This window comes from Lygodium microphyllum, chromosome 23, assembly GCF_053477565.2.
Source record: "Lygodium microphyllum isolate KBCC chromosome 23, Lygodium_microphyllum_v1.1.10, whole genome shotgun sequence".
NCBI classification, from domain to species: domain Eukaryota; kingdom Viridiplantae; phylum Streptophyta; class Polypodiopsida; order Schizaeales; family Lygodiaceae; genus Lygodium; species Lygodium microphyllum.
Window position 1 is genome coordinate 57,765,600 of NC_141157.1, and position 21,411 is coordinate 57,787,010.

General features: G+C 42.2%; 1 protein-coding gene across 4 annotated transcripts in view; it reads right to left on the bottom strand.

The window, feature by feature from the left end:
• LOC148016217 (serine/threonine protein phosphatase 2A 55 kDa regulatory subunit B beta isoform-like) overlaps positions 1–19,701 on the bottom strand; it is a 49,736-nt gene extending 30,035 nt beyond the window's left edge. For 2 of the 4 annotated variants that reach the window (XM_087664361.1, XM_087664360.1), the window contains exons 1-4: positions 18,660–19,701; positions 13,343–13,446; positions 13,118–13,213; positions 12,868–12,987 (exon numbers count right to left, since the gene is read on the bottom strand). In XM_087664361.1, coding sequence (XP_087520487.1) covers positions 12,868–12,987; positions 13,118–13,213; positions 13,343–13,446; positions 18,660–18,780 — 441 coding nt within the window. In that variant the 5' untranslated portion in view covers positions 18,781–19,701. Of the gene's footprint in view, positions 1–12,867; positions 12,988–13,117; positions 13,214–13,342; positions 13,447–18,002; positions 18,307–18,659 lie in introns of all 4 variants that reach the window. The other 2 variants (XM_087664363.1, XM_087664362.1) reach the window with 2 other exon arrangements.
• Positions 19,702–21,411: the final 1,710 nt, after the last annotated feature.

Here is a 21,411-nt window from a genome sequence, read left to right on the forward strand (position 1 = left end):
GTCCAATCAACTGCAAGGAGGTATGAACCATTTATTGCAACTTCATCTGAGGGCAACTTGCAGATATGGACCATCTCTCTATGGTACCAAAAAATGGGAATAAATGATAGCTTCACTTCTAGGCAACTCGCGGATAAAGACAATCTCTCTATGGTAACAGTAAATGGGAATAAATGGCAGCCTCATCTATGGGCAACTCGTGGATATGGACCAAGCTCTCAACCGATGTCTCTACAGAAACGAGGTGGGCTTGAGGACCAAAGTTCATCTCTAGTCCAACAGACCAGTCTGACATCCATAGTAGTAGCCAAGGCCTAGAAGTTTCAAGCTTCACCTCTAGGCAACTCGCAGATATAGACAATCTCTCTATGGTAACAATAAATGGGAATAAATGGCAGCCTCATCATGGGCAACTCGTGGATATGGACCAAGCTCTCAACCAATGTCTCTACAGAAACAAGGTGGGCTTGAGGACCAAAGTCCATCACTAGTCCAACAGACCAGTCTGACATCCATAGTAGCCAAGGCCTAGAAGTTTCAAGAACGGGTTTCACACAAGTTTCCTACATTATTAACTTTTAGGAAACATCTAAAAAACATTTCTAGTCTATATAGTAAAAAATATGGGTTATAGAGTCCATACACATAAAATACTCAAAATAAATAATCCTACTTATCCATTATCTATGTGGCCATGTTAGCAGTCTAGTCAGCTCATGTGTGAGTCTAGCATGTGTTCCAGTGGGTTGGACATTTTAGAGTATTTTAGGTATTTTTTATTGGTCATTTTGATAGTGATTTATGCATTTATTGTTGACACCCTTATGCAGTTATGACATTATTCTTGGCCTATTTATTTAGGCTCCCTCCTCCACACTCTGTCATTGATTTGTCACTTGCAAATCCAATGCATGCCTTGTGGAGAAAGGGAACCGGTGCCAATGCCCATGCAGCCAATGACTCTATTGTACACGATTGTCTCATGTTTGGTATATGGATTCCATTTCCCAACCACATCTCTGAGGTTTTCTCTTTTCTCTCTCTTTTGTCTTGTGTTCAATAGTTTATTTCAACATTCTTTCATGCTTCCATTACTACATCCACTTCTAATAGACCAATGATCTAAATCGTACACTATAAACATGCAAACAATGTCAAATCTTTAAGAAAACAAGCATTACTAGCCATTTTTAAATCACATTACAATTTATTACTATTAACATCATTATCAATCATAATCAACGAAATATTTTTTTAAAAACATTAAATATCATTTTGAGACAAGGATAAACATAAAAGTAACAAACATGAATAGAATTTTAGAAGGAACAAAGTGTCAAACAAGTCCCAAGCCTCATGAATATTATCAAATACTCAATACATAAATATTAAGGAAACTACTAAAAGTCAATCCTAAATCCTAGAGAATGTATCAAGAGTCATCACTCATGTTGAACATCTTCCTCACTTTCCTCAATCTGCTCATCCTCCTCATCATCATTCCCACTAGTAAAGTCAGAGTGCTCGAGTAGATCCTCATCTGTAGCCTCAACCGTACTTGTGCTAGTTGCATTATGAGTACGAATTGCTTCTTGTAGCTTGAACAGGCATCATAAGCTCCTCATACAACATGAAGCAAACATCCCTCTCCTCTTAAGGGATAGTAGGGATATTGTTTATCTTTGCAATGTCAATTTTCTCGACATTCACTTACCTTCACTCTATTGGATTCCTCTTTTGCTACATTAGCTTTAGGCTACAATAGCAAAACATGAGCCACTCCAACTATGCAATAGATAACTTGTTTCTCTTCTTTGCATGAAACAAAGCTGCTGTACTCTAGTTCCTCTCACAAGGACCAGTACCATAATCTTATGAGAGAACCCTAATACCAAACATCTCTGTAATATTGGCGGTGCAAGCATTAGAATAGCATTACTTCAATGCAGAAAAGTAAGTATATTATGCATCTCAATTCATGATGAATAAATGACAAAGTTAGGAGCTGAAGTCCCATATTTCTAACACCATCACACACAATGCAACTATCTCTCCCTAACTAATGCAGTTAGCCATCTAGATGACTGATTGACATTGCGGAAAAAAAGTAGCTCATCCTCAAGCTTCGCCATGAGCTGTAAGTCATCACCCACAAACCTTTTTATGTACTCTATCCATCATGTTTCAAGCTCTTGATACACATATTGCTCTTCACTTTTCCACAATCAATGCAATATATAGACAACAGCATGATTTGCCTTATTTCTTCAACTCTACAAAAACTCCAAAAGCATTCCAAATTAAAACATATATTATACACATGTTTTCAATTACAAATTCGAATTAACAAGTATCCATCAACAAAAATAGATGGATGTATTAAGTGCTTCACCAATCTTGTCCATAACCTCATATGCTACCCTCCTACCACTTAAATCCTAGGTTAAAGTATTGAAGTTGTGAGTGAAATTTATATAAAAACCTTGAATCAACTAAACAATAGCTAAAGCATTCCTTGCTTTCCAAGAGTAGCGTCACAAGGACGCAAAATTTTATTGCTTTGATTAGCATTTGGTGAAATTATAATAAGCTAATGTGACTTACACATGTGAGGTGCAAGTTAATTATTCCATAGTGTGGGACCTAGGTCCCAAAGATATTAGTTAGTACCAAAGGCAAAAGTTGTAATAAGTTATACCTGACAAGTACTAGGTGGCATTAGGTGTTAAAACTTGGCCTAGAACATTTAATTATCCATTTGTGTCAATGGTAACACTAGGGAATTGACATTAATTAATTATTTAATTATTTAATTAATGCCAATTCCGAGCTAATGAGTAATCAAGATCACTTGGGTGATGAATTGGCCTAGCCAATTTAATTGTTGGTTGGTTAGATTTTTTTTGCATTTTGGAGCTATTGGGAAGAGAGGTTGGGCTGCTGCTGCCTGCTTTTCGGGCCATTTCTTAGCCATTGAAGACCATTTTGATAAAGGCACTTGCATATTCCTAACCAAGGAAAGCTGATGATAACAGCCGATGCACTTTCTTGTGAAGATTATAGCCTTCAAAGCTCCCTTTGCTGTTGGTGAATCCATTTGGGGCTAGAAAATTGAGTCAACAACTCAATTTCACAAAATTCTCAAGACAAATCTCTAAATTTTCTCTCTCTATAGCATTCTCTCTCTTTCTCCAACCATTCCCCAACTTTGCTCCAAGTTTTATAACAATCCAACCATTGGAGATGGAGATTTTTGTGAATTTTTCTGTAAACCCTAATTTACAACAAATATTAGGGTTTAACAGCCACCTCAAAAAACATGCCTAAATTTGAAGGCTTCAAACTTGAATTTTCAAAGCTGAAGTCAATGTATTTCAAGAGGATTCAAGAGACCAAGCAGCCAACATTAAATTTGGGGCTAATTTGTTTCCGAAGGAGTATGGTTGAAGGCCTGCATTTTGGTGTCTGAGGTTGACTACATATCAGCCTGCATTTTGGTGTCTGGCAACTGCTCCTCGGGCGTTTCCATCATCAACAATTGCATTTACAACATCTGGTGCTAGTCAACCTCAGTTTCTTGTGTTTGGCGGTCTGATCAGTGATTATCCCTCAACATCGGCAAACTTTGTTTGGTGTTTGCGGATTTGGAAGATGTCCTACCAGTTTTTAGGCTTCGATGACTCAAAGGATGAGCTTCTTTCTCATCATTCCTCTGAGCGGAGATAGGATTATCAGGAATTTCGTGGTCAACGACGGGAGGAGTGTCCTCGTATCCGTCCTTCTTCAATCCATGCATCTCAAAGGGCTCCATCTACCGTGAAGGTTCCATCGGCGAAGACTACTTCAGATGTCCATATGCCTTCCTTGATTCCCTCGATTCAGGTGCCCATACTCCCTTCCTCTCCGAAGGAAGACAAGTTGGATGGTTCCAACTTCTCCCTTTGGTCGTGCAAAGTGGAGTGCATCCTCGATACATTCGACCTATGGGAGCTTGTTTCTTCACCCATCGATCGTCCCCCAATGGATTCTTCTGATGGGGCTTCTATGGACCGTGCAGGCTTGTGGGATCGGCTCAACTCTAGAGCCTGTTCTTTTCTCTTTATGAGTCTTCATGACTCTATTCTTGTTCATGCTCATAGGTTGAAGACCGCAGCGGAAGTGTAGAAGCACCTTGCACCTTTGTTCCAACATAAGACGTTCGCCCACAATATCTCTCTAGAAAAGAAATTGTGGATGCTCAGTCTTGATGATTCTTCTTCCATGAAGGAGCACATCACGAAGATGGAGGATATGCGAGGCGAGCTAGCCTCTCTTTGTCGGATGATCTCTTCCGAGGATATGGCAATGATTCTCTTGACTCAGTTGCCATCACCCCGTTTTGATGTTTTCTATACCAACCTCATCACCTCGAGGACAAGCGAGAAACTCTTATGGGAGGAACTTTCCCCGCTTGTCTTGGAGCATGATGAGCATCTCAGAGAGGTGGGTACCAATGGCTCCACCAAGGCTTTTACTGTTGAGCTAAAATATGCATTACTTGCTAATTAGCCTCTTAAACAGCTCCAAAACACACTAAAAATGCTCTCTTAGAGTAAAACCCTAAAACAGGGAGCGGTTCGAGAGAGTTTAGTGGAAACCCTAAAACGGGGAGCAGTTCGAGAAAGTTTAGTGGAAACCCTAATTTTTGGGGCGCCCTTCCACATCTATAAATAGACAGGCTACCCCCATTCAACAATCATCCTTGTTTTGCAAGTTACACCAGCCCACACACCCTCTACTGCTGTTGGCGCCCAGTTTCCACCCTGCAACCCGCCTCCATCTGCTGTCCAGCCATCATCGAGTGCAGCCACATCATCTTCAGCCTGTCCATTGCTGTAGGCGACAGGGAAACCCTAATTTTTGGGGCGCCCTTTCACATCTATAAATAGACAGGCTGCTCCCATTCAACAATCATCCTTGTTTTGCAGGTTACACCAGCCCACACACCCTCTGCTGCTGTTGGCGCCCAGTTTCCACCCTGCAGCCCGCCTCCATCTGCTGTCCAGCCATCATCGACCGCAGCCACATCATCTTCAGCCTGTCCATTGCTGTAGGCGACAGCTCTCAGCTACTGGCGACTGCTCCAAACTATCCCAGACTGCTGTTCAGTCTACTGTCCATCATCTCCAGGGTCAGCCAGCCTGCGTTTTCAGCATTGCGGGCCCTAACACTCTCAGACACTGTTTCAGCCTGCTGTTTACATCAGACTATGCACAGTTTCCAGCCCCCGATCGGTGGTACACTGCTGCGTTTACCATTTTCCAGCCTCCAGACTGCTGCGTTTTGATGACCAACCTGCTGCCATTCACTATTCAGCACTCCTACACTTCGACTGGTGGTCACAGACTTGGGATCCATCTTCGGTCAATGTCACACTCTGACATTGCTCTGCCCTAGAGCACACTGTACACTCTTACATTCATTTACAGCATTCATTCACTTCAGAGTTGTGTTCTCTCTCTCCCTTCTTCTGTTTGTGTTTGAGTTTTGAGTTTTGCGTTTAGGGTTTGAGTTTTGCCCTCTCTGTCTGTGTCTGTGTCTGTGTCTGTGTTTGTGTCTTTGTGTTTCTATCGTGGTCGTACACTCTGTGTGTCCTCAATGCAAACCCTAGCAATCTTCTTAACATTTACTGTAGGTACCGGCGGAGGCAAGAAGAAGAAGCAATAGAAGGAGAAGGCCAAGGACAAGAAAGAGGAGGACACAAAGGATGCGAAGGAGAAGAAGCTCAAGTGCCCACACTATGGGAAGAGCACTCACCCTAAGGAGAAGTGTTGGCAGAAGTACCCCCATCTGAAGCCCAAGGAGAAGGACTCAAAGGCGGCCCCAACCACAACAGAGTCTGCTTTTGTGCATGTCTTTGTTGAGGAGGATACAGCCCTAGCTTCTACCACTCAGGAGAAGCCTTAGCTCGTGGACAGCGAAGCATCTTCTCATATGACCTTCCGGAAGGATTGGCTTTAGGACATTCGTTCAAGAGGGGGCACTGTCACCATTTGTGACAACTCTACAGTTCCTGTTAAAGCGTGGGGACTTTACCTATGTTTTCAAACATGCGGCCTTCTTCCGCCAAAGTTCTTTATGTACCTGATTTGGGTTTTAACCTATTGTCTGTGCATGGTCTTACTCAACTAGGTACCCAAGTCATTTTTACCCAGGATGCAGTCACAGTGGAGGATGCTTCTACAGGTGATGCTCTTTGGACAAGTACACAGGAGGGTGGGCTTAACAAGCTCACATCCTTGGCTGCGAGAGCTTCCCATGAGCTTGGACTGCTTTGGCATGCTCGTTACGGGCATCTGAACATTGATGCGATTCAGCGGGCTTCTAGAGGAAGATGGTGGAGGGACTTTCAGATTTCCCTCCTCTTCACACTTTATGCCCCAGCTGCTTGAGGGGCAAGTAGCATAGGCAGCCTCACTCACAGGTTGATTCCCAGAAGGCGGCTTCACCGCTCGAGTTGGTTCACACCGACCTTTGTGGACCTATGGGCACAGCCTCCCTTGGGAAGGCCAAGTATCTAAAGCTGATTGTGGACGACTTTAGTCATTATGTGTGGACACTCCCATTTCTGCGAGTGGAAGGTGTTTGTGGAGACACAAACTCCTTCCAAAGTTCGCGGCGTTCGAGCTGATCGGTGGTGAGTTCACTTCTCACATTTTCTCTCAGTTTTGCAAGGATCATGGCATTCAGGTGGGAGTATTCCCATCTGAACATACCATCGAAGAATGGTGTGGTGGAACGTGCGAATCGAACCATGGTGGAGATAGCCCAATCCATACTGGAGCATAGGAGTCTTCCTCATTCCCTTTGAGGTGAGGCGATGGCTACGGCGGCGCATATTCGCAACCACTCTCCAACTTCGACATTGCAGGACATGACTCCTTTTGAGGCTTTCTTTGGGAGGAAGCCTTCCATGTCTCACTTTCGCATCTTTGGATGTGATGCTTTTGTCCATGTGGACAAGAAGAAGAGGAAGACGAAGCTGGACTCTAAGTCGCAACAGCTTATCTTCGTGGGCTATAACACGACCACGAAGGGATATCGACTCTACGACCCAACAACACGGAAGATTGAGGTGAGCAAGGATAATATCTTCAATGAGGCTTCAACCTCCTAGGATCCCATTGATGGTTCTCTTACATATACTTCTTCATCATTGACGAACCCTCCCCCACCTCTTCCTTCCAAGATGCCTCTTAGCACCCCTCCTTCCACTTCGGCTTTCCCTCCCTCTGTGGTGGATGTTACTTCTCCTTCATCGAGTACTTCCACCCCTTCCACCTCCCTTCAGGAATATTCTAGGAATCCACAGCCATCCGATGGAGAGCCTTCTTCAAATGAGGAGGATCTACCTTCCCTTGGTGAGGGGGAGTCCCTTTCTCTGATAGGTGCTTTGCAAGTTCCGGAGACTACTCAGTCTCCCTCGTTGTAGGAGGAATCTCTTAGGATTCCTTTGTGGTATCGTTAGCTTATGCGAGATTCAGGTGTTACTCACTTTCCTGCTTTTTCTACAGGTCCACGCCGATCCACCCGATTACAAGCCCAGCACAATAGTTCACTCTATGTGAGCTATCCTCTTATGTCGCAGATTCTTCGGGCTTCCGAGGCTTCCACAGTTGAAGAGGCTCTTGCACAGGCTATTTCGAGACAAGTTATGCATGCAGAGCTCGATTCCATTGAGCGAAATCAGACTTGGGCGCTTGTACCGCATCCCATGAAACGGAAGGTGATAGGTGTGAGATGGGTCTTTAAGACCAAGTATCTTGCAGATGGTTCCTTGGACGAGCATAAAGCCAACCTCTACTTTCAGGTTGTGGGTGACCTTTGTGTTTTGCTGATCTTGGATGTGGATGACCTTATTCTTACAAGGAGCGACACTCAATAGGTGGAGCACACTTAATCTATTCTACCACAAGAGTTTGACATGACGGATCTAGGGATCCTTCACTTCTTTCTTGGATTGGAAATCTATCAGATGGCACAGTACATCTTTGTCTCGCAGCACAAGTATATCTCCGAGCTTCTTTCGGACTTTGGTATGGCCGAGTATCGGCCAATTTCATGCCCCATGGACCCAGAGTCCAAGATTTTGGCAGATGGAGTTCCTCTTACTGATCCCACCCGTTATAGGTGCCTTGTTGGCTCACTTATGTGGCTTCTTCACACTCGGCCGGATATCTCTTTTGTGGTGCCTCTGTTGTATTCTTTCATGAAGACTCCTACACAAGATCACTGGAGGGCAGCTTTGCGTGTCCTTCGGTATTTGCAAGGGACTCGATCCTACGCAATCATTTATGGCAATGGAACCACTCCTTCTGGATGGCGTGATTCTGATTGGGCAAGTGATGTGGATTCGAGACGATCCACTACAGGTTATGCTTTCACCCATGGCTCCAATGCTGTCTCTTGGAGCAGCAAGAAGCAGCCTACTGTGGCACTTTCTTCTACAGAGGCTAAGTATCGGGCCTTATGTTCAACCGCTATGGAGATAGTTTGGCTCTGTCGTATGATGCCAAGACTGGCTTCCCACAGACAGGACCTACGGAGCTATGCATGGACAACCAGAGTGCTCTTGCTCTGGCGAAGAACCCGGTGTTTCATGCGCACACAAAGCACATTGAGATTCAGTACCACTATGTTCAAGAGCAGATCGTGGATTCGGAGCTAGCAATGGCCTACTATCCCACGGCGGACAATGCGGCTAATCTCTTCACGAAGCCTTTGCCTCCTGCTTCTTTGCTTCATCACATGCGGATGTTAGGTCTTCAATACCTCCCAGGATCTGAGAGGGGGTGTTAGCCTATCTTGGCCAATCGGTCAGCTCCTGGGTGTAGGCAATCGGCCCATTTTATGGGTAGGTCGGACATTATGGGGCAATCAGCCAATTTTAGGCCAAGTCAGCCAGTTTTGGGCCAAGTTGACCAGTCTTGAGGCTGGGGGGCTATATAAAGCAATCCCCCCCATCAATCCCAAATATTGTCTTGCAGACTTCAGCACTCTCCATCCATTCCCACTCCGGCATTGGTGTTGCCACTATTTCCAGCCTGATCTAGTGCCCTCACTGATGCTTCGGGCTGCGTATAGGAACTAATCAGTCCATAGCTTTGTATTCAGCATTCATTTCAGTCAGTGCAGATTTTCCTCCTTCACTTTCTGCTTTCTCTCTCTCTCTCTGATGTTTGTGTTTCTTCTTCCATTGCGCACTCTCACACATTCTTTGTTATGAGGTGTTGTCTATGCTCAGTTTATGCATTACAATGCCTTAGTGGTCAAAACAATGTTGAGTTTTGACATGTGGATGCATCCCTTATAGTTCTAACATTGGTTATAATTCATATGTATGGATTGTAACTAGTATAATTGAATAGAATTTCACATGTAAAGAGCATAACATGGTTAAGCAATAGATGCCCATGTTGTTTGACTTTGATGCCGGTATGTATTTCCAATAGTGACAATGGATGCTTTAGCACATTGCAATGCAATCGAGGACAATTGCAATGATTTCAAGGGGATAATCTATCACGAGGATGCAAAATTTCATTGTTTTGCTTACCATTTGATTAAAAGTTAATCAAATGTGCTAATGTGACTTGCACATGTGAGGTGCAAGTTAATTATTTCATAGTGTGGGACCCAAGACCCTGAGATATCAACAGTGCCAAAGGTAAAAGTTGTAATAAGTTATGCTTGATAGGTACTAGGTGGTACCGTGTGCCAAAACTTGGCCTAGCACATTTAGTTAGCCATTAGTGTTAGTGGTGACACTAGGGAATTGGCATTAATTAATTCATTAATGCCAATTCGGAGCTAATGAGTAATCAGAATCACTTTGGTGTGACAAATTGGCCTAGCCAATTTACTTGTTGGTTGGTTAGATTATTTTTCTGGGGACAAAAACAGTTATTAAATTAATTTCTAGAATTTATATTTTGAAAACTAATTTAATGGGCCGGATAATGCTGGAAATTTAATTTAGAAGGTTGCCAAGGGACACCAAGTTTTGGGGCCAACAAGCTATCCAATGTCCAAGATTAAGTGGTAGCATTTGCATTTTCAGTTTATGCGAATTTTATGCTTGCTGTAATTGTTGGTTAATCACGTCATTACCACCCTTTTGAGGAGGAAGGCTAAGTGAACTGCCTCTAGGGGAGCCAACAAGGGTCTAGTTAGGGTTCCAAGCCTTGAACAAGGTCCCATAAGTTCTATGAATCTAAGATGTGTCCATGGGATTAGACCAAGTGATGTAGTTAGATGTGTTAAAACGAGTCTTATCAGCGAATGCATTTTTGGCAGAGGCTGATGTGGAATGTGAACTTTGAGGTGTCACATAAGGTGTGTATTGCGGGAAGACAAGAATGGAGCCTAGTATACCATATGTTATTGGAGGAGGCGGCAATGGAACCCGTGAACCTTGCCCAACTGTAGGCTGAGGCACAGGAACATAACAAAATGGTCCACTAGGTGAGGACGTGTGCAGACTGGTACCAACTGGGCAACACTAGGGGGCGGGTACACTTGGGTATGTAACCCTTGCAAATCCCGAAAGGGCCTTGCAGCTAACATCATCATTGGAGCTGTTGCACAACCTTCTAGAGCTGTCACCCTGCATCCTACAACTGATTTTTGCTGACAGCCATCATATATGATACAGTCTTCTGGCATTTTAATATTTATACTTTATGCAGACTGCCCTGCTGCCTATTAATTGTTTCAGCCTGTCCAGACTTTAGTGTTTACAGCAGTTGATCACTCCCCAAGGCTACCTGCTGCATTTTTGGATCCATTCGAGGTACAACACACTAAGGGGTGGGTAAGCTCCTTGCAGCTTATATTATCACTGGAGCTGTAGCCTGTCATGCAGCCTTTTGGAGCTGTTGCCCTACCTCCTACAGCTGGGCTTTGCAGCTTTATGCAAGCTGCCCTGCTGCCTACAGCTTGTTTCAACTTTCAGCCTATCTAGACTTCACAGTCTACGTTTACAGCAGTTGGTCACTCCCCAAGACTACCTGGTGCATTTCAGGATCTGTTCAACTTACAACACACTCTCGGAGTGGTCAAAGAGCCCTCTTCCAACTATATTCTGTCCTGGTCCATACAACATTGGCACAATGTGTTTGTTCATTCATTTTCATTATCTGTGACTTCTCTTTGCCTTTGAGTTCTACAATTTTCACTGTCCTACTGTCATACACTTTATCTTCTTTGTTCAAGTATTTCTTTACATATCACAATCCTCACAAAATGCACTGCAAACCCTTTAGTGTGTCATAAATGTGGATTGTTTTCATAAATGTGGACGGGTTTCTACGTGTATAGCAAGACATATCAAACTCTACATGTATAGCAAGACATATCAAACTCTTGCTATCCCCATACCTAGGTCCCCAACCCTTTCTATTTAGTTTAACACCTCAAGGGCACCTTTGCGTTTTCTCTATAGTACTTAACATTAGCTTTCTGAATCGCTCTTCAGGGCCTTCAACTTGACATGATTTATGATTGTCTCATAGAGTACAAGTCCTATGTGTTGCCACTACTAGTATATCTATTGTGTCGAAGCCTCTCCACTAGTCTAGCTCTACAAACAACATCAACATGCCTTATGCAAGAAAACTCATGTGGAAATCTAGGAAACCTAATTGCCTACTTCAACCAAAAAACCATGACCACCTTTTTCGTATCACAGCAACCACCTAAACCAGTAGGAGGCATGGCTCTCATGGCCCCATAGTTGTCCAAAACAGCGTTTCAGCAGCCTGAAATGAAAACGTCTTGTAAACTCCAAAATGCATTTTGAGATTGTCCTTTTCTTTTTTCCTTTTTTGAAAATTTTCGTTATAATTTTTGGTTTCAATCTTTAGGGGGACAGGCCCTGAAGTTTACCCAACTACACTTCCATATCTCACTAACAACCAATGTGCTTTGGTTTGTCGAGTTTCATTTCTAGCCTTTAAACCCTACTTTTATTGCATACCTTTGCAGCCTGTTTCTCTTCATTACAGCCATCTATGATGAGAGAGAATGCATGGAGTCGTACAAAGATTTGTGTAACTACGGAGATGGTAGTAATTCTTAACTCTTGCTGGTAGCCAATAGCTAATAAATAGTCGGTGTAACATTTACATTTGGCAATTTAAGCATCTAGTTATGCACAGGCTAAAGCAGAGTGCATGCACGTGCACGCACACACGTGCGCACACGCATGCACACACACTTCCAATACTGCTAGCAACTATGCTCGTGACCACCACTTTCGAGTCCTCAAAAACTTGAGAGCTTATCTAATCTCATTGGCAACCCGAAATGACTATTCATATTCAGGTTGGTTTGGGGAATGCCCATATTTGGAAATTTTAGGTTAACCCACCATGGGACCCTAGCTTTGCTGGCAATGAAGAAAATATCCTTGATTCGAATTTGAGCCTTGTCAGAAAATTAAGCCTCTCAACCAAAGTGTCCAAAACTCCACTAACCATTTCTGTGCATGCTCAGGAATGCGCTATCAGTTCTCTTTCACACATCAATGCCAAAAAAGAGAGTGGTGTTAATACAGTCACATACAAACAGTAGGTTGTTTCCTGCATACTCTGGAGTCTGAAAACATAGCACAGCATGCCTTCCTGCCCATAAGCACTGAAAGGCAAGAGAAGCTTCCAAATCGAAAAAAGTAAATGTACAGTAGCGTGAATATAGGCATACGCAAACCAAAAAATAAAATCAATCTCCCATATGTCTACAAACACAAATCAGCTACAGAGAGTTGAAACAATGGAATTTGACCAGCTCCAATTACTCCAATTTCAGATGACTCTTAACCAAAATCACCTTCCACAACTTGATGGTTTTGTCATTTGTTGAGAGCAAAAAAAGAGCACCATTAGCTGTTTCGCACCACCTTATCTTGTTGATCTTCTCTTCTATCTCCAGACTTTTTAAGTAGTCAAACTGCAAAAAAATCAGTAGGAATCACACAAAGCACTCAACAATCAGTAGAAAGTGAACATGAATCAACAAATCTCACAGCCTTTTAGTTGTTCACCATACGCTAACTTAGGCTTGATTGCTCATACATCACCTCTGGTTCATGACTTTGGAATTCAGTTTTGTACCGATATTCTGGATGCCTGGAGACTGTGACATCTGTTCTCTCCAAGGTAGCACGAGGAAGCACCTGCAGAAATATCAGTAGAAAAGTCACTGATCAATTTACTAGACCTAGCCAATGACGAGCTCATATAAAGAACATCAGCACTATCCAGCAAACAAACTTCCAAAAATGAAAACACAAGAACAAGCTTACCTCTTTCCCATCAGTCCTTTCAAAAAGGACAACGCGGCCTCCTCTGTCTCCTGTTGCAAGGTGCTCCCCAGACTTATCAAACTCGATGGCAGAAATTATATCTACTGCAAAAGAGATCCACAACCTCAAAAATTGTTGGAGAAAAAATGTAATCCATTTACAATCTCCACCAAGAATTTTACTGTCAGAAAGCACCTCCAGAAAGTAGTGATATAAAAGCTAGATAAGAGGACTGTAAGAACATATTGTTACACTCAACTACATGACTTCTTTAAATCATCATTCAGCACATACATTTACTTGTGTAGGATGACTTTATCGTCCAGATACATAAAGTTTGAAACCTTCTCAGGTTTCAACACCCTGTCCCTTCAAAGCTTTTACTATTATGAGAGAAGTATTCATTCCTACAAATTTATACATACAAAATCACAATGTTCATAGCAGCAGCATCAAATATGTCGTCTACGCACATTCAGTTAAAATATTGCACACCCGCTCCAAACTGTACAATTACTAAAGCTAGATAAGAGGACTGTAAGAACATATTGTTACACTCAACTAGACAACTTCTTTAAATCATCATTCAACACATACATTAGTGTAGATAAACTTTATTGTCCAGATACATAAAGTTTGAAATCTTCTGAGGTTTCAACATTGTCCTATCAAAGCTTTTAATCATGAAAGAATTTTTCATTCCTACAAACTTATACATACAAAATCACAATGCTCATAGCAGCATCAAATATGTGGTCTACACACATTCAGTTAAAATATTGCACACCTGCTCCAAACTGTACAATTGCCTCACTTGAATTTCCTTTAAGCATGGTAGAGTGAAATGGGTGCTGAGCAAGTAATAAGCATCTTAGTTATTCTAAAATTATTGTGAATTATGGCCTAATTTAACTCCACAAAAGCAGCCCCAAAAAGATTTATTTCAGAGAAATGGTTATTTATTTCATGGTAGGACAAATCCCAAAAACTCCTTTACAAAGCAGCCATGAGTATCCAATTGGCTTCATCCCTCATCATTATTCTTCATGACTAGCCTTCAAGTGCAGCTAGGTAGTTGGGTCACTAAGACAATAAAGCAGTCACAGAAGTGATGAGCCTGGTGTGGAGGCTGGATGGATGCTGCAGCAGAGAGTGATGATGGCAATGAGACACAATCGTTAGCTGGTGCAGGACAAGCAATGGCTGTCCCCCCTTGGCCATTTTTTATAGAGTTTGGGCGGGCATTTGGGCATTTGTCCTACCCAGACTCAAAAAAAGACATTTTATTTTATTTTTCTTTTGGAGCTGTTTTAGAGCCAAACAGATTGGCCAATAGTTTTGCAATTATTAAGTAGTAATTATGACCTAAATTTTCCTTGTTTAGCAAGGGTATTTTTCAATGGAAAGGAAGGGGAAGGATTGATTCCACCAAGGGGTGGAATTTGGTCCCTAGATCTCTTATAAAAGGTCACTAGTGTTAGATGGCTTATAATCATAGTTATGGGGAAACGATGCAGATATGGACAAACAAAAACAAAAAAGAAACTAGAGAGTTTCCAACGAGGATAGAGTTATCAGAAATGAAGAAATGGAAATGGAAGCATAAATGTGTTATATCGTTGTTTCATGTGGTGTTTCACGCTAAAATGCAGCATTTTGAGAGTGAAATGTTTCATGGGCGAAACATTTCATGGTTACCTTGGTATTGGCCTATAAAAGGTAATGCAGCAAACCTTGTAAAAGTTCTTGGGCAAAATATAATGTATCTCAGAGGCAAACTCAAACAGCAAAGATAAAGCTTTAATAACTGGAGGGCCAAGATGAACTTCTACTTCTTGGAAAATTAGGACTACGCAAGATTCTAATAAATTCCTTATGAGCATAAACTTCATTTATCATGGTGTGGTTTGGGTTGTGTGAAAGCGTGCAATGTAGCAAAAGCAGAAATCATGAGCATAAAACACAACACAACTAAACAATGATTGAAGAGAACAAAGAACTCAAACAGAATCACGAACAGGTGATAGAATCCGTAACAGAAAACATGAGAACATGTGCAATACCACCAAGGTAATCAGCAATTTCATGAACAGCAAAGACCATGGATACCCAAGCTTGGGTGAGCAACCCAATGCTAAAGGTGCCTAAGAGAAGACATTGATGCCAATGTCAAACATAGTCGAACCCAAATCATAGAAAGTAGAAATACCTGAATCTCTTTGCCTGCAACACACCACCCTGCACAAGCACATGATAACCATGGATTCCTGCCTTCAGCCACTTTACCAAAGGGGTCTCCCATGTGAAAACCAAGGAAGGCAAACCCAGCTGGTTGTTGAGCTCCCATCATGGACCTAAAGGAACACCAGGTTTCAAGATTTGAAAACCATCAAGTACCTAGATGTATATAGAAAAACCACTCTCGGAACCACCACAACAAATATGAGTGAGGTATAAATGCCCCACTACCACCACCCTCTTACAGCCCTCTCTAACCCTGGAACACACAGCAGTGACAACATATTGAGTTACTAGGGCTAGAAAACGAATTCCATGTCACAACAGCCTAAGCCTCTAGATGAGTATCAAAGCTGGAGTTGGACAAGGAGGAACAGTCAAAGCCACCCTTGCCCTTTGCCGCCTCCTTTCTGGAAGCCACTAGTTGTTTGCAATCCTTTCAGGATGCCCCTTCTTTCTACAAAAGTAGCACTTCATCTACTTCTTCTTTCCCATCGCTCCATCCACAAGGGCAGTCATGCAACCACTTCCAGCACAAGAGAGCATGTATAGTTGTCATTCGGAGAAGAAAAATTTGCATTGAATCTCCCACCTCAAACCAAATGGTATGAAGCTGACCATAAACAGCAACATCCTGCATGGTGGATGGAGCCTCATACATGACTTGGAGCTCACCTCTACAGATGTCCTACAAGAAGTAAATACAAACAGAACTTGCTTGGAGATGCAACCAAGAAGGGCAATAAATGCAAGGGCATCATTCCGATCCCAAAGGAGGTGATTCTCTTGAAAGTCCTCATCATCCCATTTGTCAAGTAATGCTAACGGTCCTTGAGGGCGAGGACCTGATCCAGAGACAATATACTAGACCCTTTTCTACACAATCCAAGCCTTCATAACAGCACTCCCAAGTGTGATAGCCAAGGCCTTGCAGCTTATCCTCTTTGTTAATACATAGGAATGCCAAAAAGAAAAGTGAGTATAGAAATAGGAAAAGAGAGATAGCTGGAGGAATCAAGTGGTCAAACAGCCCAAACAACACAAGGTTCGACAGTTCACAAATCACCATTCAAGAATAATGAGAATGAATTCAAGAACACACACCAACTTAACATAGAAGAACTCTTTCATACTTTCAAAAACATAGATGGAGTAGTGTAAAAGGTGAAAATGCAGGATGATACCACAATAGTGCTGTAGTATATTAGCCCAAGATCAGGGAGTTCAGGGGAAAAGGACCCAGGCAGCCACCAAAATGTAAAGCCATTTGGGACAAAGAATCATAGCACACTCGACTCCATAGCCCCAAAACAGGGCACACTTGAGAGGAGAAGGCATAAGAGCAGTAAGAAATGGAGCAGCAGTCACCACAATCCCAATAGACAACACGTACACCACCTGGAAAAGCAAATTGCAGATCCAAACCACCAGGATCTAGCATAGACTAGACATCATGGGAGACTGCACATTGGAAGCGGAAGTAAAAACCATAAGCATAAAACATAGCACAACTGAACAATAAATGAAAGAGAACAGAGAGCTCAGAGAGAGTCATAAAAGGGCAGTTGAATCCATAATAGAAAGCACAAGGGCAAGTAAAATATCACCAGCATAACCGGAACTCTGATAACCAAATGTTCCCACAGTCCTCTCCACAGATGCAAGACAAGTGAAATGAGGAGGGGCAAGGCTATAAATAGCCAGCAGGGGAAGAACAAAATGTAGCAGGTCAGCCAGTATCAGGTTGGCCAAAAAGACAGGTTCACCGGCAGTAAATGTTCTGTCCAGCGTGGTAAATGCACCACCCAGGCAGCCAGTGTGCCACCCATTAAAGGTGCCCGAACCCATGATATGTACAAAGCTAACAAATTAAAGACTAAATCTCGTGGGAAAAATCTGGTTGGATTAGTAAATAAGCATCAAATCCTGTAAAGGCTTGTCCTTCCATTCACAAAATGACAAATTATGGACATCTAATTGCAAGTCCCTAAATTACTAGACTGTACACCTAATCCTTGAGGCTAGAACAAACATGTGCCTAAAACTCAGTCACCGCACTATCATTTGTTGTCATTAAACTAAGATTAGGCTTTGTCAGTTTCCAGGACTTAGGATCTAATTCCATTTCTCTGGCCAATGCAAAATTTACAAGTTAAAATATGTCCATTAACCACAGCCAAAAATGTGTTGCCCATGATCCAAATATTCATTTCATCATGTTTATGGCATAAGCACATCCAATGTTCGCACAGAAATCCTAATAAAATTCCACTTAAACATGGAAAGACAGATTTCATAGTTGGCTGGTGAATGCTGCACTGTCTTCTATGATTTCATGCATATTGTCCTTAAGCAAGCCATAAATGATCTCCACATTAATTTACATAATATTGCTTGGATTATGTAATAGCCTGGCTCGTACATTTATTCCTTGAATGACTAGAGGCCACTCCAGGTAGATCATAGGCCATACTGCCCCTCAAATTCATACAAATTTCTTGTTGCTTGCTTCCTGTTACTCGGCTAAGGTTCTCCATCTGGCCATGCTGAGATTCTTACTTCACTCACTAAACCCCATACTTATTACCTGATTGCACAGCATCAAAGACTAAATCCTTTATCGTGAGATCTACAAAGTAGGAGCGTTCATGACAGACCCCAAATGACCAGAGAGAGGTTATGTATACTCATTAGTGGCCAGACCAAATAAATTCTGATTGCAATACCTACAAGAAAGCCCCGATATTTAATTAGGAGAACAGTCTGAAATCCAGTAAGGGGTTGAATGGAAAACTAGAGAAAAGATGTGAAAGCAGGATTCATTCCTCTGGTTCGTAAAAAGCACAAACTGTTACGGTCAGTGCAGCTAACCACACATGGAATTGCAAGCTTATTTGGCAATAGACATGACAAGGTACTATGATTTTCTATCCCACATGATATCTACCTTTACATGCTGTGCACTACAACTGGAATGTGTCAAAAGATTTTGGACCATTAAAAAACCTATTGACCACACATGTATGATAAGCTAAAGATATCGATCAAACAGAAGGAATGGCACAGGAGTTAGTCCAACCTTCTTGTACTTCCTCTCCTTCTGCATGCTCCCCAAATACTTGAGAGAATTTCCATTCAAGAGCCTGAGTCACCTGTCCGAATTCTGGCGCAGGCACACCTGCTCCCTCACAAGGGACCATCACAAACTTTGTCCACTGCTCGTTGTTCTACTAAAATGAAATGCTTTCAGCTTCCACCTGTGGAGGATCTTACTTTCAACCGAACATTGTCGTTTGCAAGGCTGTATCCATATTGATATCATTTAGGCTAACAGGTCATTGCTTTCAAGATTTTGGGGCGAGGGGGGGGAATAACCAAAACAATAAGAAATCCGTCATGGATTTCTCAGTCCATGGGATGTGCCACCGTATCTCAACTAGCTGTCTGACGCGAGAAGTGTCGATACAGAAGGTGAGAAGGAAATTGTACCGCTATCATTGACAGCCTGCTTGCATAAACATCCTTCGAGAAACCCCAGGATTGATGATAATATCTGAGTCAGACAGAACCTTTGAAGGAGAGCCTGATGGTCTGCAAATCATCCACGGCAAAGCACTTCAGCTGTTCGCAGTTTTCATGTTACTAGCACCTGCACTCGCGATTGTACCATGCATCCCCAGGATTGATGATAATATGTGAGTCAGACAGAACCTTTGAAGGAGAGCCTGATGGTCTGCAAATCATTCACGGCAAAGCACTTCAGCTGTTCGCAGTTTTCATGTTACTAGCACCTGCACTCACGATTGTACCATGCATATGCTATGGCGGCCGTTGGTCGCCCTTGAATCGAAGCTAATCTTCGTTGTCCCTTCAATCGAAGCTAACCTTGGATAGAGGCTAACCTGGCAGCATCAGAACCTGAACCCTTGACCTGATCTGCTGGACAGAGATACCTGTGTTTCCAGAATAGGTAAAGCGATCGCAGACGAGGCTCGTTGGGGCAATGCTCTCTTCTCCGGCCAACGGACCTGGCCTGCGATGGGGAAGAGAAACAATGCTGGCAGTGAAGAAGAGAAAGACGCACAAACGCAGACGCACAGACCGAGAGAGAGAGAGAGAGAGAGAGAGAGAGAGAGGGACAAGTGAATATGGCAAATAAATAAATAAATAATACAAAATAGAGAAAATCGTAATTTTCAGATTTTCTTATTGGTCTGTCCCGCGAGTTAAGTGGGCGAAAAGAGCAGTAAACCGCCCCATAATTGGATGGAATGCGGTTTTTTTAAATCGATCTGGGTTACTTTCGCCCTCCCGGTGGGCCTCCTTGAGTATCTTCTTGAAGAAAAGAAACTCGAGTGACCGGACCTTTTCACACCAAGCAACCTCCCAAAACCCTTTGATGGCAGATCCAAGATCCACAATCCCATGAAAGAAGAAGATGAGGATAGGCCATATTTTATAAACCATAGACAAAGGAAAGAGAAATCAAACTTTGTATAAAAAGCTCCCAGCACTACAATGATAAGGACCCCTTGGTTTTTCTTTTCAATTTATCAGACTCCGTGCTCACATAACCCCGTTTTGACGAGCAAATATCCCAATGGCATCTAGTAATCACATAATTAGGTTTCAATTGTGAATTCCCTAATTGAAATTTGGTAAGTTCCTATCATGGCCCTTGAATTTCGAGTCCATAATTGGGGCAGTTTGGTTGCACATCCCAGCAACTTATTCCCATTCTTGTGAGAGATCCTGGTTGTCTTGATGGATCACTAGGTTTTGTTTCAACTATTGACCCATCCTAAACCTTGCAAGGGTGCACACAAAGATTGATGTGCCAAAAAGAAAGGGAGTGCAAGTCCTAGGCACCTTCTACAAGGTCGATGATGTGGATCATCGAGGATGCAATTACAAGTGCACCACAATAAGCAATGCAATGAAGAATAGGCATAAAGGAGATGACTTCAACCCATCATCTTCTTCAAATGCATGTTTTTATCGATCCTTTCCTCTCCACCATAGATCTTATCTCTATTGTATTTAAAAGGCCACAAATGAAGTCATGTGTTGGAACTTTCCTTCACTTCTCCCTTCCAACCATGTGTTCAACTCAAGTAAAGATGATGTAATCTCAAAATGGACCACCACCATGTCACTGTAGTTGCATTAAAGTGAAGTATAAATAGCAACAAAAGCAAGCACTAAATAGCTTTCCTTCCACGAATGTATAATCATGCTAAATTATTAGTAAACATGGAAGTCCATCTAGTATTCTTCTCAAAAGACCTTTAGACGTAGATAATGGTCTAATGTCTTGATTCTAAATTTCTAGATCAAACAAACCCCAACTACTTGTTGCATATTCAACCAAGCAACCACTTAAAAGGGACCACTTGAGTGTCGTCTTGTCATGCACCCCTAGTTTACTTGACTGAGCTTCCTACCTAAATAGGTCTAAGAAAGTTGCATAAGGTCCTCACTAGTCCTCTAATTGGAATTTGCTCTAAGACTATTTTCCACAAAAGAGCTTAAGGTCAATGATTTGCCTTGTTTGAACATCTAGAACTTTTGTGAATCTCTCTTCATATGGTTGAAATTAAAGAGCACCAACTTATTGGACATCCCCTAGCCTTGTTTTCAATGCATTTTGAGTCCCTTTCCCATTAGCCATATGCATACTATCTAAATCAAATGATTTTGCTCCATAAGAACTCACAAATTGAATATTTTGTCTTGGAAACATGATTTTTAACCATTAGATTGCCCTGTGGAGAGTGATAGAGCTAGAGCTAGCAATGTCCCCACATTAAAATATTTCACACCTTAATTAC